General features: G+C 40.1%; 1 protein-coding gene across 2 annotated transcripts in view; it reads right to left on the reverse strand.

The window, feature by feature from the left end:
• Positions 1 to 26,633, reverse strand: part of Tbc1d23 (TBC1 domain family member 23) — a 59,561-nt gene that overhangs the window by 17,345 nt on the left and 15,583 nt on the right. For both annotated transcript variants that reach the window (XM_041673361.1, XM_041673360.1), the window contains exons 2-11: positions 25,425 to 25,536; positions 23,250 to 23,355; positions 21,488 to 21,692; positions 17,192 to 17,315; positions 14,091 to 14,215; positions 13,955 to 14,001; positions 13,538 to 13,641; positions 8,658 to 8,780; positions 7,497 to 7,589; positions 4,691 to 4,861 (exon numbers count right to left, since the gene is read on the reverse strand). In XM_041673361.1, coding sequence (XP_041529295.1) covers positions 4,691 to 4,861; positions 7,497 to 7,589; positions 8,658 to 8,780; positions 13,538 to 13,641; positions 13,955 to 14,001; positions 14,091 to 14,215; positions 17,192 to 17,315; positions 21,488 to 21,692; positions 23,250 to 23,355; positions 25,425 to 25,536 — 1,210 coding nt within the window. The remainder of the gene's footprint in view (positions 1 to 4,690; positions 4,862 to 7,496; positions 7,590 to 8,657; positions 8,781 to 13,537; positions 13,642 to 13,954; positions 14,002 to 14,090; positions 14,216 to 17,191; positions 17,316 to 21,487; positions 21,693 to 23,249; positions 23,356 to 25,424; positions 25,537 to 26,633) is intronic.

A 26,633-nucleotide genomic window follows, 5' to 3' on the forward strand; every position in this document is an offset into this window, starting at 1 on the left:
TGACTCTGATGTCCAGAACCCACGTGGTAGAGGAGAGGATGAAATCTCACAAGCTGTCCTCTGCTGCACTTGTGATCATGCCATGCGTGTATGTGCACACTTCTGCACGCACACAAACAAATTAACTAAAATGCCATTTTAATTAAATTTTAATTAAGAAACAAACAAAAATACATAATGATCTTAAGTGATGGCTAAACAAAGGAGAGATGGGAAATAAACGACAACAGGTGAGCATAAGGAGCAAAACTAGGAGTGGGAAATCACAAAGACCAATTAATTGGGTTGTTTCAACAAACACATGCAAAGATAAAATTAAAAACTGGGGACCCATAAATTAAAAACATAACAATGCCATGATTTAAAACTTAGGAAAAGCAAGAAAATGTGAATATTCATTAGATTTTTTCATATTAAATTATGACAGTATGTTTTTTTGGTTTTTGAGAGACGGTTTCTCTGGGTAACAGCTGTGGCTGTCTTGGAATTCACTCTGTAGACCAGGCTAGTCTCGAACTCACAGAGATCTGCCTGCTTCTACCTCCCAAGTGTCAGGATTAAAGGCATGCACCACCTCCACCTGGCTGAAGATTTTATAACAGTTTGTTCCTCCATTTAAAAAAAAAAAATAGCTGGGTGTAGTGGCACACACCTTTAATCCCAAGCACTTGGAAGGAAGAGGCAGGCAAATCTCTGTGAGTTTGTGGCCAGCCTGGTCTACTAGCAAGTTTAGAACAGCCAGAGCTAGGTAGAGAGACCCTGACACAAAATAAACAAAACAAACTACCACCACCACCACCAAAACACTTAAAGATTAAAAAAAAAAAGTATATTTATTTGCAAAGGTATATGCATGTGGCTGCAAAGACATCAGCTTCCCTGTGAAGCACAATTAAGCTCAGGGTCAGAAATTGGGATTCAACCTGAAGATCTTAAAAGCAAAACAGCCAGCCACTGGCTCTCACCTCAGTCTGAAAATAGCAATCCTGCCTCCTGGAATCTCAGAAGGAGACTGTGTCTGAGAGCTGTCTTGCACCATCTTATTTTCCTCTCTAGGGCTGGGATCAAATGCATGCACCACTGAGATTAAAGGCATGCACCACCCGATTTCTATGGCAACTAGGGTGGCTACTGGGAGTAAAGGTGTGTGTTACCATAACCTGGTCTGTAAGGCTGATCAGTGGAACTGTTTTACTCTCAGATTGTCATGCAAGCTTTAGTTATTAAAATACAGTAGAAATGCCACTACATTTCTCCCCTTTTTGTCAAAAAAATAAATTAAAAAGGCTATAACTAATATAAAAAACTATATAAAATAAGTACAATAACTATATATAATATATACAGACAATAAATACATCAACAATGTCTCGTCCATTTGCTTTTGACAAATTCAGAGAAAATAATTCATATCTATTCTATATTGGTGAATCCAAAGTCTTTTTTTTTAATTGATTTTATTGAGCTAAACATTTTTCTCTGCTTCCTTCCATTCCTCTCCCCTCCCCTTCAACACTCTCCCATGGTTCCCATACTCCCAGTTTACTCAGGAGATCTTGTCTTTTTCTATTTCCCATGTAGATTAGATCCATGTATGTCTCTCTTAGGGTCCTCATTGTTGTCTGGGATTGTGATTTGTAGGCTGTTTTGTTTTTTTTTTTTTTTTGCTTTATGTTTAAAAACCATTTATGAGTGAGTACATATGATGATATTTGTCTTTCTGGATCTGGGTTATCTCACTCAATATGATGTTTTCTAGCTCCATCCATTTGCCTGCAAATCAAGATGTCATTTTATTTTTTTCTGCTGTGTAGTACTCCATTGTGTAAATGTATCACATTTTCCTTATCCATTCTTCAGTCGAGGGGCATTTAGGTTGTTTCCAGGTTCTGGCTATAACAAACAATGCTGCTATGAACAATGGCCTACAGAATGGGAAAAGATCTTCACCAACCCCATATCAGACAGAGGTCTGATCTCCAAAATATACAAAGAACTCAAGAAAGTGGTCATCAAAAGAACAAATAGGAGTACAGACCTAAACAGGGAACTATCAACATAAAAATCTAAAATGGCAGAAAGACACTTAAGGAAATGCTCAACATCCTTAGCCATCAGAGAAATGCAAATCAAAACAACTCTGAGATTCCATCTTACACCTGTAAGAATGGCCAAGATAAAGAACACTGATGACAACTTATGCTGGAGAGAATGTGGGGTAAAGGGAACACTCCTGTATTGCTGGTAGGAGTGCAAACTGGTACAGCTCCTTTGGATATCAGTATGGCAATTTCTCAGGAAACAACCTTCCTCAAGACCCAGTAATACCACTTTTGGGTATATTCTCAAAGGATGTTCAATCGTACCACAAGGACTTGTGGTCAACAATGTTCAGAGTCCAAAGTCTTATACCTAATTTACCTCCTATCATAACATGCTTTGGTAAACTATAACTACCTAATCTTCAACTCCCTCAAAGACCCAAGGAAAAAAATAATATTAACTGAGTAAGCAGAAAGTGCAAGCAAGCAACTTCCAAAAAAATCATAGAAACAGCTGGCTGCCTGGACAGTCACTCAAAGTTCCTCTGCAACATTGGGGATCCATCTTCAGCCTACAGGCCTAGCATATTTGACAGACTTTTCTGTGAAGCAGGGTATTTTGTGTTCTGCTTGTCTAATTAGGATGGCATAATGTCAGCAGTCAAGGCAGGGCATTTTCTTGCCCGGTGGCTTACTTTTGCCACAAAGAAAGTAAACTCCATGTGGAGTTTCTTTGATGCCCATTATCTTTTCTGAAGTAGATTGGTGCTGCCAGCACACATGTCTCATTGCCATAAAAAAGAAGAAACTAGGTTATTAAAACATCTAAAATGCCATATTCTGTAGACCACTGAAGTGTTTGAAGATGACCTATGTAAATTATCTTTGTTTGACCTTAAAAACATACCTAATGTGACTACAAATTTAATTATATTAGCTGATTAACTACTAACCTGTATTTTCTTTATTTTCCTAAATAGTTGATAGTAATTTTCAAGAAATTTGCATTACCTTATTAAAGGAGCTGTAGCCCTAGAACTGGAATTATAGAAAGATGTAAGTTGTCTTTAGTGGATGCTGGGAACTAAACTCAGGTTCTTTGTAGGAGCAGCCCTCATTCTTCACCACTAAGCCACTAGTCCCCTACTTTCTATTTTTATTTACCTTCATTTATGCCTGCATTAATTCATGTGTGTGCATGTGTGTTGGGATGTACATGTACAAGTGTGCCTGTGTAGGTGTGCACATGTGCAGGTAAAAGCCAGAAATCAATGGTAGGTCTTCCTCAAAGATTTGAAGTCTTTTTTTGAGACGCAGTCATTCATTGAACCTAGAGCTAAGTAAGAGCTCCAGGGATCCTCCTGTCTGCATTCCTTACCATTCTGGGGTTGGTTACAGGTGCATACCACCAAACCTACCTTTTGATGTGGGTGGTGGGGATTGAACTCAGGTCTTCAAGACTCTGTGGCAAGCACTTTACTAAACCATCTCCCCAGGCCCCCAACTCTTCTATGCTGCAATTTCTTTGAAATTTTTGAGATGAAAATTAGGGGGAAGTAATTCTAAAACTCCATCAAGAATTTAAAGACTAATAAATGGCAAAGTTCATAAGAGTGCAAACTCTTACCACATGACATCCCTTACAGCATAGTTTATACTGGAGCATTTTTAAATGGGCCAGTTAGTTTATGACTAAGGTGAGTCTGGGACTCTGTCCTCTTCCAAATAAACTTCCAGCTCTTTCCTTTAAGAATGTGTGAAGGCACTAGACAAACCCTCCATCAAATACCTTTACTTCTCTGCCTTTTTTTCCCAAGACTTAAGCATTAGAAGAATTTTCTCAAACCAGATTCCTCAGAACACACAAAATGGGTACGGAACAAGATGGAATGGCTGTAGAGGATCACGAGCACTGTCTTCCTGTGGGTGGACTTCAGGGTGGGAACCACCACAACAACCAGCTGTTTTTATTAAAAGCCATCAAAGGGCTAAGAGATTGAGGCAGAGGGTCAAACTGCATGAAATCACAAATGCACATGAACTGTGCTAAAGAGAGCCAGTTCTCATATGGCAAAATATGTCATGGGATATTTATATATATAATTTCTATATAAAATTATTATATATAATAAATAATCAAAACAAGTAAAAGCACTCAAATAAATCAGATATATACTATTAAAAGTTCCAGAACATGAAAAGACAAAGATTAATACAACAAGGTAATCTGGGGATACATTCAGACCACAGAGAAATCCAGTATATAAGGAAAACTCATCAACAAAGTGATAGACAACACGACAACACAGATTGTTTCCTATCTGAAAAAATAATCACTTCCTACCTCGCTTCTTACACAAAAATTGATTCATATGGTTTATAACTTAAAATAAAAAAATATCATAAAAGCATATAAGAAAAATATTGAGAAAAAGATATTTCTTAGTAAGATTCCAAATCAAGAAGCTGTTACAAAGATATGGACAAGTCTGGTAGAGTATGCAAAAACAAAGGAACATTAGCTACGGATTTCTTCACAATGTCAGCAATAACCAAGTCAGATGGGACAGTCTACGTCAGTGTACCCGTACAAAGTGTGCCAGTGTCAGCAATGACCAAGTCACATGGGTTAGCCTACATCAGCATACCTGTAAAAAGTGCGCCAGGACCATGTTCATATACATGTCTTCTTCCTCTCGGCCACTGCCCATAAAACAGAGGTGCTCTCCCCCAGCAATGGAGCCAGACTCAAGGGACTGCTTCTGTGCTTCCAGCAAGGACTTTACTGACTGCGCAAACTCAGATGGATTCTGGAGCATCTAATTAATTTAAAAAATTAGAAATTTGTCAAACATACATTTGTAAAACCTGAAATATATTTCCAAGCAAACTACCAACATTAAAAACCTAGCATTAACGGAATGGAAAATGAAAAGCCTTAAGTAAGTAAAATCCCAGAGATAAAATAAGAGTCTTATGTAGATACTGGAGCAAAGGTTGAGAAAAACACTCTTCGATTAGAGGGGAAAAGCTCAGCTACGATAATCCTGAGTTGTAACGGCAGAAAGAGCTCAACTTTGAACAGAGTAAGTAGGAACTACAGATCAAAGCAGTTCTGTTTTTCAGTTTTCACAGACAAGGCCGGCTATGTATTTCTTAGAAGGCAACAGAAATTAGAGACCATTTGCTTATCATTTACATTAAGTATTGGTAAAACAAAGATCAAAACCTCATTTTTATCCACAATGAACTAAATATGCCAATAACTACAAAAATTTTAAGCTATTATTACTGAAATCAGATACAGTAATTGAATAGATGGACAGTAAAAATCGAATAGAAAACTGAACAGATCAGAGAAGAGCAATTTCCTCCATCAGTTTAAAGATGTATTTATTGTTCTGGGTATGTGTGTTCCTGCACGTGTGTGCGAGCCCGCACGTGTGTGCGTGCCTGCACGTGTGTGCGAGCCTGCACGTGTATGCGTGCCTGCACGTGTGTGTGTGTGCCTGCATGTGTGTGTGTGCCTGCACGTGTGTGTGTGTGCCTGCACGTGTGTGTGAGCCTGCACGTGTGTGTGTGCCTGCACGTGTGTGTGAGCCTGCACGTGTGTGTGTGCCTGCACGTGTGTGTGAGCCTGCACGTGTCTTTGTATGTGTGCCTGCATGTGTGTGTGCCTGCACATGTCTTTGTATGTGTGCCTGAATGTGTATGTGAGCCTGCATGTGTGTATGTGCCTGCATGTGTGTGTGCCTGCATGTGTATGTGAGCCTGCACGTGTGTGTGTGCCTGCAAGTGTGTGAGAGAATGCACCAACATGTGCAGATGTTTACAGAGGCCAGAAGAGGGGTCAGATCTCCTGGAACTGGACTTTAGGCAGTTGTAAGCTGTCTTGTAGGTGCTGGGTAACCAACTCAGGTTCTATCCGAGATCAGCATGTGCTCTTAACCTCTCAGCCATCTCTCCAGCACCACTGGAAAAGCGACTTTTGGAAGAGAGAAAAGAGGTGTCTGCACCGTGTGTACTTCTATCTTTACCCATCATTCTAGAAAACAAACAAAGACCCATGATTGATAAAGCCCAAGAATGCATATATGCAGTACTGAGGTGTAAGGTACTTCAGATTTTAAAGAGCAATAAAATTTGCATGTCTATAACCCTCAACCCAATAATTTTACTTTGAATAGTCTATTTCTTTACAGAACTATTTGCAAAAAAACAAAATGTGTGTAATGCTTTCGTCAGCAGCTTTGCTATACAAAAACTGAAAATAATTTCAATGTACATTAATCAAGCACCAAACTGGTAACATCTGCACCACAGACTTCTATGAAACATTAAAGGAAATGTGTTTAAATGACAGGTCTCAAAGAAACTGTTAAGCAAAAATAAAGTGGCAAAAGAAGAAAGAAATATGTATGTATGTTCTAAAGGGGAAGCCCGAGCAAGCTGACAATTAATAAGGCTTACTCAGAATATTCTTTGAAAACTGCTAATTCATAAAGATGAAGGTATCTTGAGTAAATTTTAAGAACAAACATGAAAGGAATCAGAGGGAGAGGCACAGCGTTCGTGCAGAGGACACCCACAGGCTCGCATGTTCTTTGTTCTTTCTCACTCACAATGCCCCTTTCATTTCCTGTCAGTCTCCTCTCAGGACCACCTGTCCTTACACATCCTCTCAGGACCACCTGTCCTTACACATCCTCTCAGGACCACCTGTCCTTACACATCCTCTCAGGACCACCCAGCCCTTACACATCCTCTCAGGACCACCCAGCCCTTACACATCCCCTGGCCCCAGGACCAACATTTCCAGACAAGATGAAGAAGCGAATAGGAGGCCGTGGTGGTGGTGGTGACTGGGTTAGGTGGAGGGTGCCTTCCTATTCCTCTGTCTGTTCTGCACCTCTGAGGCTCGGACAGCCTCAGGGGCTTACATGATGCCAGTCTCAAGAGTTCTAAGCATCTTTTACGACCATATTCACTTTAGCCACCCTCCAACAGAAATCGCCCCAGGACAGCGACTCTAACAGATGAGCACATACATGGCAGTAACCAGTGTGCCTGCAAATCAGCCTGTTACACACATAAACTCTGAAAACGGCTTCCAGCAAAACCGTCTGGGAGTCTCATCCAATTACACGAAGAGCTCATATTTCTACAGTACTTACTAGACTCAAGGCATAATGCAAAGTGATCTACCTGTGAGACAGCTCACAGTGAATGCAGAATTCACTGACATAACAATGGGAGGAACAGTGAGCCAGTTAACACTGTCACTGCCTCTGTATGACGACACTGACCCTAGCAGAAAAGGGGACTCTAGCCCTATCCACAGGGCAGACTCTAAACAAAATGAAGCATCCCCACTGGGTCATGTAAATCTAGCTATGAGCCAAAGGGAAAGCCACCCTGTCTCCTACAGAGCACTTGCTCTGAGCTTGTACTGACCAGGTCTGAGTCTAAGTGGAAGGCGGTGGACAAGTGTCCAGCGTTGTACTGTTCTGCAGGACGACAGTCCACCACAAAGAACCGCACTCCTTCCTGAAAGGGAAACAACATTTGGCACTTTGGAATTGATATGAAGTTCACATCACATGACAGAACAGTAAAAGGAAACCAAAAGATGGGGAACAAGTTGTTTTGTAAATGGCTCTCACAGGGAATTAGGAGGACCCAATTTGTATAGACACAAAAGTAACTTTGGGGACCTAAATACTTGTATCTGTTTTAAATAGTTAACACTTTTTTATGTATAGAGCATGAAAGTCTCCATATGTGGCAAGAGTATGGCAATTTGAGCTGAAATACTAAATATATTGGAAATCAACACTTTTTATTATCTTAAACACAATGCTAAATAAACTTATTTTCAGGCCCACAAACTTGCCAGCAATTCAATTCAAAGAACTAAACGGTTTTTCTTGTATATGGAGGAGCTGGGTTCATATGAGTCTTTTTAACCTGGACTTTATTTTCTGTTTAATGGTACTTATGAACAGAGGAATGTGAGTGACTTTTACAAAAGTACAGTAAGAAGTTTAACTCTAAGTGCTATAAAGCCCCATCTTCTCGCAGGTAAGCTCTTCCAGGCACAGTCTTGGAAACAAGCACATATTGCACAGCTTAGCCATGGCCCTATCGTTTCGGCACAGACCCAGAAAGCTCACTCATCAAACTGACTCATAGTCTTATGAAAAACATGATAGGAAATCATGACATTTTCATAATTCTCTTTTTCTTGTTTTATGGTATTAAGTCATAATTCAGCAAGCTGTGTAACTGCCCAGGATTTAACAGTCAAAGGCTGTGTCCACCCCTTAAGTTCTTCATACAATGCCATGTTCATTTGCTGTTAAAGCATGGTGTCAAGAGACAAAAATAATTGTTGGCAATCAAAGTAACGCACAAGCCATTTGTAGCATACTTAGCTACAAAGGCAACGTGATGGTAAATTAATTAGTGGGAATGTTGATTATTCTTTTCGGTGGCAGGTACTGACCCCGGGGCCTTGAGCATACAAAGTGCACGCTAACACTCAGCTGTAAACGGCAGCCCCGGCTCCTCACACTGAAGGACACAGCTCCTGCCAGGTGGGTCTGCTTTGCTCACCCTTTGCAGCTGGTTTGCTTGAAGGATCTCTGACACTGAAACTGCCAGACACAGAGCTTGGCTCAGATCTGCCTCATCATCCTTGATTGCCAACAGTGAACTACCAAAGAGATGATGGTTATCCTACACAAAGAGAAAACTGTAAACATTACAAAGAAAAATCAAAATGTTCTTCCTAAAATTATCTTTATTAAACTATGACAAAATGTAAAATAACTGTTACTACCTGAGTCTAATTGATTTTTAAAAAGTTAGCATCATATAATCTCAAAATTTACTCTGGGTGTGTGTATATCACAGTCAAAATTATCACACAAAATAAAAGACTAAGAAAAATAATTCCTCCCAGTTATATACCAATACCCACATTAACTATTAACTGTTGGGGCTGAAGAAGTCAGGAGTAGAATGAGCTTACCCAGTATCTCAGGACACTGGATTTGCCTGGTGTTATAGCGCACAGTCTTAATTGGGAGGTGAGGCAGGAGTAGTGCATCAATTACAGAGCAGTCTGGGCTACATGGCAAGTACCAGGCTAGTCAGGCTATAAAGCAAAACCTGTCCAAAAGAGGGTAAGAAAGGCTGTGGGCTTGAACCCCAGCACGGGGAAAAGAGTGCAATGATGAGTGGGTCTAGGAAGAAATCAAAAAAGAAATAAGAAATTCCATGAAAACACAATATAACAACCTCTGAGACACAGTGAACAGAATCCTATGAGGGAAATTTATAGTTCTAACTGCCTATATTAAAAATGAGAAAAAGCAAATATAAATGACTTAATTATGCTATTTAAAAATTTAGAAAAACAAAAACAAACTAAACCCAAACCCAGTAATGAGCAAGAAATTATTTTTAAAAGTCAGAGCAGAAATGAATGAAACAGAAATAAAGAAAAATACAAAGAAACAGTGAATCTAAGAGTTGGTTCTTTGTGAAGATAAAGAAGATAGACAGATCTTTTGGCCCAACCAAGCAAAATTTAGTGCTCAAAGCACCATTAGAGCAATAAGGTAAGAGAAGGAAACTAAAGGGATACAAACAGGAAAGAAGTCAAATCATTCCTATTTGCAGATGACATACATAAGAGATCCCCAAAATTCTACCAGAAGACTTCTAAAATGTTAAGCAAATTCATCAACATGCACAGATACAGAATCTCCCTGCACAAATCAGTAGTTTTTCCATACATCAACAACAAATGTAAGAGGCTCAGAGTCTCCTGTGCTCACAGATAAGCACTAGGGGAACCAGGAATGTTATCAGACATCTTGTTGAGGAGAGATGGATGGACCTGTTTTCCACCCAGAAAGCTGGAAGAGGAGGTGGTTAGCAGCCTAGGTGACCTCCGCACTATCTGTATGAATGAAACCACACTGGATCCTCCCCAGACCTTTACAGTGAGTTTGTCACTCTATGGAACCCATCTGTATGGAAGGTACACATGTAGTCAATCTATAGATCCCATCTCTATAGGAGGTGTCATATGTAGACAATCTACAGACCCCATCTCTATAGGAGGTGTCACCTGTAGTCAATCTACAGACCCCATCTCTATAGGAGGTGTCACATGTAGACAATCTACAGACCCCATCTCTATAGGAGGTGTCACATGTAGACAATCTACAGACCCCATCTCTATAGGAGGTGTCACATGTAGACAATCTACAGACCCCATCTCTATAGGAGGTGTCACATGTAGACAATCTACAGACCCCATCTCTATAGGAGGTGTCACATGTAGACAATCTACAGACCCCATCTCTATAGGAGGTGTCACATGTAGACAATCTACAGACCCCATCTCTATAGGAGGTGTCACATGTAGACAATCTACAGACCCCATCTCTATAGGAGGTGTCACATGTAGACAATCTACAGACCCCATCTCTATAGGAGGTGTCACATGTAGTCAATCTACAGACCCCATCTCTATAGGAAGTGTCACATGTAGTCAATCTACAGACCCCATCTCTATAGGAGGTGTCACATGTAGACAATCTACAGACCCCATCTCTATAGGATAGGAGGTGTCACATGTAGACAATCTATAGACCCCATCTCTATGGAAGGTATCACGTGTAGTCCATCTATGAACCCCACCTTTATGGAAGGTATCATATGTACTTTACAAAGAGATTTGATGCGGACACATCATAAGGTTTAGCGTGCACATGATTGAGTTAATTATCACCAGAAAAATTTTTCACCAAATTGTGCTGTGTTTAAATATACTTAAAATAAACTATGGGTGCCAGACTCCTGAACTTTGCACCACCATTGGCTACTGAGTCGTGCTGAACCGAACTGCTTTTTGGCCTCCCACAGATCATTACTCTGCTGGCTGTGGTGGTTGCAGAGACTCCCTCAAACAATCAGAGAAAAGAAGATCACAGACACACTCTCATTCACTACAACATCAAGAAAATACCTATGAACAAACCTAGCCAAGGAAATGAAAGCCTTCTATAAGGAAAATCAGAAACCTCTAAAGAAGGAGAGAAAGACACTAGAAAACGGAAAGACGTCAAATGTTCATGGACTGACAGAATGTTATGAAAATGACCATTCTACCAAAAGCTGTTTACAGATTCAACACATTCAGAATTCCCATTTCATTCTTCACAGAATAGAAAACCTATTCTAAAATTCATATGGAACCACAAAAGGCCCTGGATAGTGAAAACCATCCTGAGCAAAGAGAACAATGCTGAAGGGATTACCATCCCAGATCTCAAGATATGTTAGAAGTCACAAAATACAAGCAATATGGTACTGGTAAAACAAACAAACACGTAGACCAAGGGAACAAAATTAAAGACCCAAATATGAGTACATGTAGCCTCAGCCAATTAGAATTCACAAAGATGCTAAAAACATACGTTGAAGAAGGAAAGTATGTTTAGTAAATGGTATAATGGACAAATGATCCTGGGAAAACACGCAGAAGAATTTAATTCTATCTATTACCTTGCATAAAAACTAACTCCAGGGGCTGGAGAGATGGCTCAGAGGTTAAGAGCACTGGGTGCTCTTCCAGAGGTCCTGAGTTCAATTCCCAGCAACCACATGGTGGCTCACAACCATCTGCAATGAGATCTGGTGCCCTCTTTTGGCATGGAGATGTGCAGGCAGGAGAACATTGTACATATAATAACTAAATCTTTAAAAAAAAAAAAAACCTAACTCCAAATGTATCAAAGACCTGACTGAAACCTATGCCAGAAGAAAACACAGGTGCACAAAAGAGCTTCCTGAATGGGGCTTCATTTGCCTAAGAGTTGAGCAACAACTGACAGGTGGATTTCATAAACTAAAAGCTCTGCACGGCTAAAGAAACAATTAACTGGGTGAAGAATAAGGCCACAGAATGGAAGGGAACTTGATGGGGAAACTCTGTCAACCAATCACATCTAGTTAAGGCGTGCCTACCTGGGGCCCAGAAAGAAAAACTGGGAGGACCCAGGTGCACAGAAAGACTCTTAAGAGCCAGAGGCACAGAAAGTTTGCTGTGACAATATGTTTCCTAGAAATATCAGAAGCTACACCCATGAAGTTTCACCAACACAACTGCCTAAACACGACCTGAACAAGACACCAATAGACTAACGTGCTAATGTGGGAGGGTAGAAAGCTCACAAGGTCTCAACTCAGAAAGAACTACAGGCAATTAAGGAATCTTGAGTGTGGGAGGAGAACACCCATTAGTTATCTAAGACCAAGTGGTCAGCACTGAAAACACATACATGCACATAACATTATATGAACTGACCAGGTTGTATTTATACATTTAGTTCTATACGTGTGTGTCTTTACAGTAAAGTGACCCCATAAGACAGTTCTGCATATCTACGGTCACCCATGGATCAACTCCACATAAAGCAGACTTAACTATATACCCACTATTGGATCTTTGAATTTCTCAAGCTACAAAAGCACAACTTAGGAAATAATCTCCACATGACTAGAAATCAACAAAGAAACAGAACAAAGGCAAGATGCTTCCTGCTATTATTTTTGTCAAGTCTAAAGGAAATTCCATTCCCCCAAATTCTGGCAGTTAGACAGAAGCCAGCAGCCCCCCAGGAACCTGTGAAGCCTGTTGCCCTCTACCAAAGGAGCCATTTCCCTTTTCACTGGTAGAAGAGACAAATGACATCTGTGGTGCTATTAGCTACTAAAATGCATGCTGGCCTCCAGGCTCCTCAGTATCACAAGCACCTGGTACACATTTCAAAGTCCATGCTAGCATCCTAGTCCTTCTCACCCCTCCCTTACCCTAAACTTCTTCTCACTCAGGAGCAACCCTCCCCAGTTACTCATTCTCCTTATAAGCCTGCTACTTCAGCTACACCCGTTCTCTGTCCTCCCCTTTCTGTCTTCACCTTCCTCTCTGCTCTCTGTCCCTCCCTCCCACCCTCCGTGTGTGTGTGTGTGTGTGTGTGTGTGTGTGTGTGTGTGTGTGTTCTGGGCTTTTCTACTCTCCCACACTCTTCTTCTCTCTATGCCCACCTCTCTTCATTCTGCTGCTGCTTCTTTCACGGCCAGGTCTAGGGCTACTCTGCTGGCCATGTTCCTTCTGCTATCTCCTCTCTGCTCTGGACCCTTCCAGATGTCTCTGGCTGCTCTCTCTCTCTCATGTCTACAAGGAAAACCTTCCTGCTAACCACACCATTGAGCAGAAGTCATGTCGACAGCTGACACAACTGTCTATTATCTACTAGGGAGACAATCCACAGTGAAAGATCACAAAACAAACCAATACATTTTTGAAAAAGTAGAAAAGAACCATAACTGAAATATTTTAACTGACGTGAAGACATTTTAAACAAAAGAACACAAAACATCCAACTCAGACCAGTTTGCCGTTTCTCATCTTTTACCTTCCTAAAAGAAGCTGGTGTTTTACTACAGTAATACTGAGCCAGAGAGAAGAGGTCTTCTATGTCTTCCAGATTCAAGCTGGATGGGGTGTTCTCCAAGAAGTCTGAAATATATTTATAGACATGCCAATAATTAATCAATTATTTGTGAAAAATATAGTAACTAGCACTGATTAAGTTTAAAGCTAAAATAGTCTCAACGTAAGCAGCATATAAAACAAACTCAGCAGCGACTCTCTGGAGAGTTGTTTCCACTCTTTACACAATGCTGGGAGCTGGGCCCAGGGCCTGTGTTTGAGAACAGGGGACCTAAACGGAACCTCAGAACGCCGCCACACCCATCTTGTAACACTCTGGATGAGGTAACTGAGTTAGAGGCAGATCACATGACCTCAAGCATTATTTTACACTACTTACGGATAACGTCTTCTTTGGTGTCAGACTCTTGTGCTGAAATAACTTCTCTGTAAAAAGGAACCAAGTGAACTTGAGTTAACAGGAAAGAACTGTATTAAAAGTTGAAAAATAAAAGAATAACACATGTGATACTTACTTTGTATTAACAAGGATAATTAACATCAAGAAATAAATAAAAAATGGATCTGCTTGCTGTAGATATCCATCCCATATCGCCTGGGTGACTTCGATGGAACAGTAATGTGCAAAAAGGCTCCCAAGCTACAGTCAGGAGAGAGAGACATAAACCACTGGAGCTGACTCGGCCTTGCCAAGTTAGTGCAGCAAACTAGACAGTGACGTCACAGCCAACCCTCTGCGCCTGGCACGTGATGCGTACCTTAACCTTAGTGTATGAAACCCAAAGGCAGAACACTGGGTCACCTAACTAGCTGTGTGATGGAAGGCGTGCCATTTAACCTCATTAAAGCTTCTATTTCTGCTTGTTGTTGAAAAACAAAAACAAATAACACAAAAGAATACTTCTGTTCTCCAGAGCTGAGAAGAGATGATTAACCTAACTTTTAGAGTGATCAAGATCCATCTCTGCCATCGCATTCTGAGTGGTATCCAGAGCTTCTAAGGGGAGTTACGTTACTACTGGTTACGTTACTACTGGTTACATTATTACTGGTTACATTACTACTGGTTACAGTACTACTGGTTACAGTACTACCGGTTACATTATCACTGATTACAGAAAGCATTCAGTCTGGAAAGCACTTGAGAGGACCCGGCACAGCAGCTTAAGGGTTCTAGTGAAACCTTAACTCAGTACAATGTTAGCTGCTCCCAAAGCTGGCTTATAATAAATCTCCGAAATATCGGAGACAAAGTGCAAACTTTTCCATTTTCTTATAGAATTCTAGGCTCTCTGGGTTTTGTATTTCAAGTAAAAGAAGTTACTAATTTATAATTTTTCTCTGCCACCTAGTTGTGTTGAAAGCACAGGAAGATCTAGTTTCACCAGCTATTCAGTTTTCCTTGGACCAGAAACAGCAACATCTAAAGGACTATATTTAAAGTATCCCAAGACTAAAAGAACATAGATATGTAGTAGAGACTTTGGATGAGGCACTAAGTTATCATTATGTATTGTTCATTAATTACCTTTAGTTCTCACAGGGGCCTTAAGAGCAGGCTTCTCTCCCCAGACAAGGACTAGACTGGGAAGATGTAACTGTCAGAAGTTCACAGAGCTGAGCTGTGGTGCTCGGCCCACAGCCCATGTCTGAGTAGCTAGCCAGAAGGCTTTAAAGCATAAAAATGCTGCTGCAAAATACTTTCACTGTTCCACTCCGCAGTCATGGGTTCTGAGGTAACAGGTACCTTATCTCATGGAAAAACAACAAAACACCTTGCCTTTCACGAACATAACACTAACAGCAAAGACAAGCCCTCTGGCAGACCGGCTAGAGGGAACTTCATTGTCTTAACACATATTTTAAACCCCCTAAAACAAGAGTACTAATGTACAGTTCTGGAATGGAAAAGTCATGTCCTAGGCAGAGATCAACATTAATCATTAAAATGATTAGGAAAAAATTTCTAGTCGGGTGGTGGTGGCACACGCCTTTAATTCCAGAGGCAGGCAGATCTCTGTGAGTTCGAGGCCAGCCTGGTCTACAAGAGTTAGTTCCAGGATAGGCTCCAAAGCTACAGAGAAACCCTATCTTGAAAAACCAAAGAAAAGAAAAAGAAAAAATAAATAATTCCTTATTTTAACAAAAATGAATAGGTTTAATCGCAACATATAAACTGAGGGATACTACAGTTTCATAGGAATTTTGTTATTTTAACTCAAAGTGACAAAACTGGCCAAGAGAACTGAGGAAGAGGCTACTGGAATTTGTCTGGTAATGAAACTAGTTAGGACGCTCAAATTACCACTTATGATTTCTAAGTGCATCCCATCGACTCCTGAGACATTAGTATACTATTATTCCCATTTTACAGATAAAGACACCAGAGCACTGAGCCACCTGCCTAGGCTCACACAGTTACCAAGGGCAGATGGGAAGGTCCCTAAGGAAATGGAGATAAGAATGATCAAGCAATATGCTACTCCTCTGCAGTCTCCTAACATTCAACCAATGCTAGAGGAGTATCCTCATGTCAGCCCCGTAGAGCACTCCTGGAGTATGAGCTGATGATCCTAAAATCCCCAAGATTCTGTAGTGGGAAATTCATAACTCACCACTATTTCACAAAATTCTTAAGACTTACTTGCTGGACTGGAGAGATGGCTCAGCCGCTAAAGACTAGGCTCACGGCCAAAATTTAAGATCTATAATACTTTTACTTGCCTATTTTACATTTTTTTCCTCATGAATGAGCAGAATTCTCAGACTACAAGATAACATTACAGACCGAATAAATTTAGAAGCAGTTATGTGAACCCATCTGCCTTTCATTTAAGTGAACAATAATGAAATATGAAAATATAAAATAATTGCATCATTCTCACTACTTTCTTTGGGAAATGTAGTCATTTTTCATTGTAAGGTAGGCTAATTATGTTAGTATATAATAGATTTAGCATTACTTTTAGATAAACTAAAAACATATTAAAATTCCTTTGTATTACCTTCTAATCAACATAATTCATATGAACAATGGGTTATCAAAAACTTCTAAGAGCCTATTGGGTTCTGAGACTCAAAGATCTGAGAAACCATGAGATTTAGAAAGAGACATCCCACTGAAAATATAAATACAAAGATCTGAGAAACCATGAGATCTAGAATGAGACATCCCACTGAAAATATAACTACAAAGGGAAAGCACACAGCTGTGCTTTATACTCTTTTATAACAACCATTTGGGGATTTTAGCTTTCCTCATGATTGTTTACCAATTCATATATACACTGTTAACAGTTTCAACACTTAAAATTTTAAGCAGAACTCATATATACATACATATTTATAAATATATGTATTTACAACAATAGAAATTAGCCTTGATCCTATATTATATATAAGCATATAAATACATAATATTCACTTATATTCATTGATATATACATTGATATATGTAAAATAACAAAAAATAAAAAACTAATGTTGTCTTTTGGAGGAGGGGAATTCAGCATTTTACTATGTAGCCCAGCCTAGCCCTGAACCCAATTCTCCAGCCTCTAAGTACAGTTCTATATAAACTATTTTTCATTAAATGTTCCTACTTTCACTTTATTACCCAGTTGAGTGCATAGGAGTCTGGAGTGATTTTCTTTGTGTCAAGAAAAGAGCAGAGCTCAGGCTCATGGTACTGGATGAGCAATCGGAAGAGATGAAATGGCCTCCCCTTCAGGGAACAATCCCTACGAAAAAGAGAAGCGAAGTTTCTCATTACTAGGTCAGACATGATCACACCACTATCCAGTCCTGAAACACCCACTTCCTCTTTTCACCCTTGGAGAACCCCAGCATTCCCAGCAAGCCCTCTTGAGAGCCAGGCAGGACATCCGCCAAAAAACCTGCCATAATTATGGCTGACATGCAGCCACTTGAGGGAGGTTTCCAGACAAACCCAGCAGCCCTCAAGTGAGAGGACTTCGGGGATCACTAAAATTAGCATTTAGGTTACTGTGATACAGGCAGGGTACCCAAAGACCTAGAGGGTCCTGAGTGAGCCCAGCCTCCTCCTTCCCTGCCAAGGAAGCAGAAACTCCTTGGAGGGCTTCAAGTCTGCACCACAGTTTATAGATCCAGAGCACCATCTTTCAGCAAAGGTGTAAGTCTGAGAAGAACACATTTCAGAAAGATGACATTTCAGAACATGACCTCTGAGCCTGAGAGACCATCAAAGCGGCCTGGATACCAGATGTCCAGAGTAAATTCCAGAAGTACTAAGTGCCCAGCATCAAAGAGCTGCTCTGTAAGATGAAAGCCTTGAGCTTGTACCATTCCAAAGTGAATCACCTAATATACACTCTGTGAATTTTATTATCACAAGGCCTTTCCCAAAAGAAATGTCACATTCCTGTGCAGATACTTCAAAAGAAGAATGATTACAAAACGACAGAAATGTGTGCCGATGCCTGAATTCCCGGTGGCCTCTGCTATTAACTCAGGAAGCTTCTCATCCAGTCAGCCTTAAGAAGGCTCCTCTGCCTAGGGTGGTCACGGGAGCTACCCCAACCCGACTCAAACGGTCGCCACCCGTGCTCCATCAGAGCAGGTATAGCCCGGTCAACAAGCTAGCTCAGTGCTCAGGAGACAGGGTTGCTTCTGGCTGGCCTCATGCTGTCTCTGATCTGGGTAGCATCCATTGAAACTACTGTGTGCTGAAGACTTGACAATGCTACTGTCATCACGCTTTAGCTAGTGCATTTATATATTAACACCTCAAAACTGAGCATTTATTTCATGGGAAATTATCTATCCAAGACAGCAGGTTTTCAGCAACTTGATCTTACTGACTGAAGAAGAGACCACGTTACTTCTAATCACTGTATCTAAAAACAAACAGCACCAAGACCAAGGCTGTTTTGCCCAGAGGTTTGTTAACACAGAACAGTAACAAATTATGGAACTATGACTTAAACACAGAAACTGGCGCCTAGTTCATTAAGCAATACTACCATCTTCCTATATGTAAAGCTCAGAGCATAGTTCAACAAGTTATTTTTGCAGGGGCACAGCCTTAAAAAGTAAACTTTAAAGAAAATGAAACAAAGAAAAAAAGTAGAATTTACAACAGTTTACTTAATAATTATTACAGTTTTAACCTGAAAGCATCATTTGGGCCGGTGAGATGCCTCAATAGGAAAAGGTGTTTGCCACTAAGCTTTATGACCTTAGTTCAATTCCAGGAACCACTCCTACAGACTGTCCTCTGAATCCCACACACACTGTGGCATGCACATGTGCACACATACATACACAATAATGAAATAAATGTAGTAGTAATAAGCACCATTAAAGAATATTTTTAAACATTATTTAGAGATGAGAGTTCAGTTCAGTGTAGAACATATACTGGACATGTGTAAGGACATAGGTTCAACTCTCAGCACTACAAAAATAAAAATACTATTCAAAGAGAGTAAATAAAATTATGTATGTAAATATAATATTTTACATCGATGCAATAGTTTGTTACGACTTTCAACTCTCACTGTCTTGTTACTTCCTTTGTCTGTTGAGACAGTGTCTCACTCTATAGTCCAGACTGCCTTAGAATTGACCATGCAGTCCAAGCTCACCTTGAAATCACAGCAATCCTCCTGTCACTCGGCCCGAGCACTGGGATTGCAGATAAGTCACCAAGCACAGCCTGCTTGCTTTATTTTAATTTAGAAAATTTATTTTTATGTGTTTGAGCATTTTGCCTGAATGTATGTCTGTGTACTATGTTCACACAGTGCCTGATGAGGGCAGAAGGTGTCAGATCTCCTGGAGCTAGAGTTAAAGACAGCTGTAAGCTGCCATGTGGGTGCTGGGAACATGAACTGCCAGTGCTCTTCACTGAGCCATCTCTCCAGCCCCATGCCCACCCTTCAGTCTACCCCGTTTGATATTAGAAATGGCAGTACACAGAAGGCCCAGAGAGAACTTTATTTATCCAGGGGAGAATAATCCTAAGTCTGAATACTTTCTCAATTAGGTAAACGCAGAGCAATCAAATGCTAAGGTGGAACAGAGAGACAGGAAGAACACAGGGAACATGGGCAGTGGCTGAGGTATAAAGTCCCATTTTTTAAAATAGTGAGCATCGCTGGGAAGAAGCCACTGAAAGAAAATTCATGTAAGGGCTGCACACTGCAATGTTCCTCCCAACCACAAGGGTGTGTGCTTGATACAGCTCTACCCATCTTACCTCCCAATCAGTAGTAAGATGATACATTAACATTGGATTTATCCGCTGGGGGGGGGGGGGGGCGGTGGTGGTGCACACCTTTAATCCCAGTACTTGGGAGCAGAGGTAGGCAGATCTCTGAGAGTTCAAGGTCAGTCTAGGTTACAAAGAGAGTTCCAGAATAGCCAGGGCTGTTAGACAGAGAAACCCCGTCTCAAAAATAATGACAACAACAACCAAAACCAAACAAAAAGGAACAGGAAGGATGTGACAAGATGAGGTGTGACACAGCTCAACACAGCCCCTCCTCTACGCCTGTCACTGCCCTGAGATTTAGAGACAGTGCTGGGACATCTTGTCCCTTGCTGTAGATGAAATGAGAAGTGACAGATCAGAGGCAGCCAACAGGGACAGTGTGGCAGGCCTGTCCCTAACCAGGGATCCCAATTCCGTCTCTGCCATGACCTTGGTCTTCGCCTTCAGTGTCTTTGGAACCAGTTTCTTTATATAGAGAAGTATAGGTTCAAAGAAGCACAGAGGCTCACCACTCTGCCTGACTACAATCTCCGGGGAATTTAAAAACAGGTGCAAACAGCTCTAGTGTGCTTAAACTCCTGGGACTTCTGGCTGAATCAACTTTTTGTTCTGCTTTAGATTTATTTTTTGTCTATAGATTTGTTTTTTGACTAAACATTTCTCTCAAGAAGATAAATTATCAATAAACATATAAAAAGATACTTATTATCATTAGCCAGCAGTGAAACCAAAATCAAAACCCTCAACAAGGGACTGGAGTGCAGCTCAGTGTGAGCATGTGTCTCCACCATGAGTATCCACAGCTGAACAGCCAAGACACTGGAAGAGATTATATTTAAAATTTCTTTGGGCCCTGAAAATATGACTACCTGAACCATAGCACTCAGAACTACAACAATATTCAGCCTTCTGAGGACCTCCCCACCCTCCTCACCACCATGTCCCCTTCCCCAAGCAGCTCCATATCTGTCTCGTCTTGGCTAACGCACCATTTGGCTGGGGAAGCCGTCCTTGATACTGACGGTAAATTATGTCACCCACAGAATATTCCTATAGTAGTCTATATTTCACCTTCCCAAGACTCTGCACATTTCAGCTTGCTTGAAGGACTGTGTTCCCGTAAGGCAGAAAGGCCAAACACCTGCACATGCAGAACTATGCTCCTAACTGTAATCCTAGTTCCTCACATAAAGTAGTACTTACAAAATCCCGTTATTTTTACTTTTAGGTGAAGTTAAGCTTCAAGTACAAACTCTAGTAGTGCAACTTCCTAATAAAAAGAATCCCATAAAACTCTTTATAATGGGGGCTGGAGAAACGGCTCAGCACTTAACTGCATTGGCAATTCTTCCAGAGGATGGAGGTTCGATTCCCAGCACCCACATGGAGGCTCACAACCATCTGTAAATTCAGTTTCAGAAATGGGACACCCCATTCTGGCCTTCTCAGGCACCAGGCACTCATGTGGTATACAGACATACATGCAGGCAAAACACCCGTACACACAATAATTTTTTCAAATAAGTCAAACAGCAATTATACCTCTAGCAACCTCAAAAATTGCCTGGCCCTTTTCCTTTACCATCAAAAGAAATATAACAAACTTTATTTGAAAGTAAAATGGACTTTTGTAACTACAACCAAACCATAGCTTACCTGGGAATGTACTTATTCATGATGGCATAGAAGCAGTTGTACAGGTCGCTGCGAGGCAACTGGAGACACACCAGTGGCTTCAGGAGATGAGTCCAGCTCAGAGAGCTGCTGTATTTAACATTGCGTGATTTACAGTAAAAAGTAATTACAGATTCAATATCCAGAAGCAATTCTGCTGCCTTCTCCTCTGGCACTGAGAGCTGCTCTAGAAATAAAGCATCAACCTAAAGTTATCAGGGAACTACAGAGGCTCAGTGACCAGGCCCCTACCTGTTCACAAATACCACTGTGCGAGTCTATTAAACTCTGATAAAAGCAGTAAAACTGTGACTGTATTTTTCTCATAATTTCCTTTTTCTTTTTCTAGTAATGAAATAGAATCATGGCTTTGCATAAGCTAGGTAAATGCTTTATCAATGAGCTATATCTAGTAATTCTTGTATTTAATAGACACTGGCATCTGCAAAACCTAAGAAAAACATAGTCAAAATTCTTTATAATATTCAAGTATCAATTTTTAAAGTTGTCATTATATACGTTCATTGTACATGGTACTTGTGGTACTGTGTTATGTTGAACATATTCTGTCTAATCTTCTATCTAACTTAAAGCTACTACAGCACAACTCTCAGTTCACATACAGTGTTTTATTTTTCTTACCTAGCCCTCAGAGAGAAGACAGGAGACAGTTACTAGCAAACAGTACTTAGTAATATTGACCACATTCATGTTAACCATAGACAGCCAATTTGAAGCAGGATAATAGGCAACGAGAGGATAACCCATGCTGCTGGAAAGTCAAAGAACATTTTCTAACAAGACTATCAATTGCTCTACAATGTGAAGCTTTGGCAACTAGCGGGAGAGTTCATTCTCTAGCATAAACTTCAGTACTTTATTCCTTCCCTTCCCTGGTTTTAAATCTTGGTTTTTATTTTGTAATAAAGCTAACTGAACATGCACAAGCAAAATTACCTATGACCTCTCATACTGGCATTTTCATACAGAATAAACAGATATAAAATGTAAATTAAATATGAACAAAACTATAACCATTATTATTAAAATCAAGGTAATCTCAGAAATATATATTATATACATCATGTGAAGTCTTCAGATCTCTTGTCCATATTCCCTTTGTTTTGTTCACACTAGCAACAGCCTGCCTGCCTGCCTGCCTGCCTGCCTGTAGTGCTGGTAACAGAACCAAGGCTCTCCTTTATGTCAGGCAAGCAATCTACTGCTGAGCTACATCTCAGATACAGTTTCTGAGTAGTTAGTACACTGAAGCCTATTTAACCAATGCTTTAACTAAAATGTAACAGAAAAAAAAGATTCCAACATACTATAAATAATTAGAAAAGACAGTATAAACTACATAGGCTTAATAAGTATCATGAATTAACACAGATTTTGTAGAGAGGTTGGAAACCTATTCACCCATGATTTATAACAATTTTAAAATAGTAGATCATGATCTGTAACTCAAAGATAAACTTTCAGAACGGTCTCTTTATCTGAAAACTACATGTAATCACGTGGGCCTACAAATTATATGAGAAACAAGATGAAGAACATGACAAAACTGTAAATGTGTAAAAAAAAAATCATTAATAGAAAATGATCAGTAAAACTGGGCTCTTTCCCAAAATTATATGTCTCAAGATTTTCCTAAAAGGGCCAAACTATTTATAAGACTTTTATAAATTCAACATATCCCAAATTATAACAAGATAACTTTCTTCACAGTTATCAAACTTACCAATAAACTCTAGGCAGTCTTTATGAATAGTGTTCTGCTCGGGCAAGTCTAAAACACCATCCCACGATGCCAAACTATCGCCTTTTCCTGCAACATTTAGAGCAATCTGGAAGAAAGACATCAAAAACAACTAGCATCGTTGTTATTGCCCCTTCCTATAAAACATGCTATACTAAGGAAAGCATGAATTTAGGAATAACAAGATTACAAGCTTAACGTGTCTGCACACCACCCAGTGCCACCACTACCACGTGACAGAAAAGCTCCTCTCTTACTTTCCCACTTCATGTTGGTTCAGTGGATAGAATGGATTACACAATATTACCCAGCTTTATTTAAAGCCAATGTTTTTTGAAATGTAAAAACTAAGAATATAATATTGTTAATTAAAAAAATACCTATGCCATGTACAATTAAAATTATAAAAAAGAATTCTTAATGAATTGAGATGATATTTTGTAAGTTTTTCAAGTACATGTAAAAACTATTTTATTTATTTATTTATTTACTTGAGACAGGATAGCCCTGGCTATCCTGGAATTCACTCTGCAGACCAGGCTGGCCACCACACATTTTAATTTTTTTTTTAGTGGCAGTGCTGGGAAGTGAATCCAGAAGCCCAGCATGGGGTGGGCAAGCAAGCACCTTACCACTGAGCCACATGCCCAACCAAAATTATCATTGTCTTAATTAACAGACTCAAGAGACAATCAAATGCAATCAGCAGTATTTCCAGGATTTGAATTTGAGCAAATCCCTTATAAAAATACTTTTATAAGACAACTTAAAAATTATTTTGATACTAAAGAATTGCTTTTTTTTTTTTTTAAGACAGCTAATGATTGGTAGAGAGGGAAAGACATTTTCTTCAGTGGGCGCAGCCACTGGTTAAGACTGCCCATGCTCCTATAATAAGGATACCTGGATCACCTCCCCTCAAAAGGGGAAAAAAGACAAAAAATAGAGAGGACATACTGCAAAGAGGAGCAGGACCATCGAGACAGGAAGGGACAAGTGGGTAGTGGAGGTGACTATGTACATACATGTAAAACCATTAACCCTGACACCATCAGTGTACAGTTAATATGCACTGATAAAAAGTAAGAACTGTTCATCTGGGTCTGCTGGTCTTAGAGTTACTCTAAAACTATTTTTCAGGAATTTCATTTTGAAGTATTTTAGTTTGTTTTACAAAATCCAGGATGAAGGGACAGGGAGGATATGATGAGAACACTAGTCAAACAAGGCTGGTCGGATGCTGGCAAAAGTTAAAGCTGAGTTATAGATACATGATAGGTCCTTGACAAGTCTCCGTTCTTTTCAGTGGCGAGGCACACACAGCATCTGGACATTCTGCTTTAGAAGACAGAGTTCTGCCTTCACGAACATTATCAGATTAGAGGAACTGCTAAATAAAGGATGGAGAAGCAGGTTGATCACACTGGGAAATCGTAAAAGCAAATCACAGTAACTTATCCACGGCAGTAGGAATGGCTGATGCCTGATACAGCACTCACCGTGCATAAACACTATTCTGTGTTTAAATTCCTACAATAAGGCATTTATAATGTTATGAACAGCTATAATTCCAATGCTGTTAAATGTATATGCACATGAGGAAAAAGGAAAGGACACACACCTAGATATTGTGTGGTCTACCTGTTGGCAGTAAATGATTTCTATTTCATCCTTTATGCTTACAACGTTTCAAAAAGTATGTAACATCTTTATTCAATTCTTTCTTTCTTTTTTAAACCTCCCACTGCTTGATGCTTGTTTCTGCACTTAGTTACTATTCGCTAACAATCTACATAAGGATTACAGCCATTTCTAGGGCTACAAAACTATCACCACTGCAAACATTATTATTAAGTATAGGAAACACTACAAAAACATTTATTTTGAGACATGGTCTCATTTCATCTTCCTGGCTGGTCTAGAAATCACCACATAGACCAGGCAAGCCTCAGGCTCACAGAGATCTGCCTGTCTCTACCTCCCAGCACAGGCAGGGTTAAAGGCGTATGTGACTACACCTGGCTCAGAAGCATACTTTTAGTCAGTTACTCAGGTCGATTTCTAGATGCAGCATACTCCTCAACAGTCTCTTCAGACTGTTTACAATTAGTAAAAGTTTACTAAGTGACTGTATTTTACCCATCAGTTTCAAGTTACCTTCCAAACCTGGGCCCTCAGTTCAGCAGGCAGTGGCCTCCCTTGAATTATATTTCTCAAAGTTTCAAGATCACAACCTCCTGCTTCCAGGGCTTCTTCAAGATCTTTTTCCCTAAAAAAAAAAAAAAAAAAGAAAAGAAAGAAGAGAGGTGGGAGGGAGGGAAAGGAGGGAGGGAGGAAAAGGAAAGGAAAAAAGAAAAGGAAAGGAAGGAAAGGAAAGGAAAGGAAAGGAAAGGAAAGGAAAGGAAAGGAAAGGAAAGGAAAGGAAAGGAAAGGAAGAGTTCTGGTCATTAAAACTACTCTTGAATCATCTTGTACAAGATGCACTCATACGGATGACCTGCAAAAGGCTACATCTCAGAAGAAAAGGTTTTCTGCAGTCAGAACGCAACACAAGGCGCATACGTTCTGCTTTAGGGATAGAGTTCTGCCTTCCCAGGAATTACTGATCGCAACTGTTAAGTAGATGGCACAAGCATGCTGACAGCACTGTCCACTCATGAAGACAAATCACAGCGATGTAGTCGCAGCAGTGGGGATGGCCTGATGCAGCACTCCCCATGTGCAAGGAGCTGTTCTAACGTTCTACATATGTTCGTTAATTGTTTAGAAAGAATCTCATTTACCCCAGGCTGGCCTGAAACTTAAATTTCTCTTCCTCCTCCCTCCATCTTCCAAGGGCTGGGATTACAGAGCACACAGCCATCCCAATCTACACATGTTCTCTCTAACCCTCACCACGGTGCAGTTACAATGCGAAAAGAGGCAAACGTGGGTTACGAACATTTATGAGACAACTGAAGGAACCACCCTATGATATCGGAAATAAGTATTCTTGTGTTTAATGTGTTATCATCTCATGGCAATGACTGATAACAAAGTCAGGAGACAAATTTTAGCAGTCTGGATGCCAAATTCACACCCATAACATTATGTATAACAGTGGCAAAATGAGAAAGCCTGAAATCCCACCAGGAAATCCCACGCACTGCAGTCACGACTACTTAGGACATAATTCTACAAGTATTCCCAGAGCAGAGCCTGACTTACAAGAAGTGTTACACAAATGTCAGCAGCACAATATTAAAAACAATAACAAAATACCATCATGCAAAGCAGGGGGCAGTTGTGCTCAATCTACCACGTCCGAGGAAAAAAGAATAAAGTTCATTTTCTTTCCACTGTGCATGATTAAGATGATCAGTTAAA

This window comes from Microtus oregoni, unplaced genomic scaffold, assembly GCF_018167655.1.
Source record: "Microtus oregoni isolate MIOR12 unplaced genomic scaffold, Mior012 000023F_ref0000262, whole genome shotgun sequence".
NCBI classification, from domain to species: Eukaryota; Metazoa; Chordata; class Mammalia; order Rodentia; family Cricetidae; genus Microtus; species Microtus oregoni.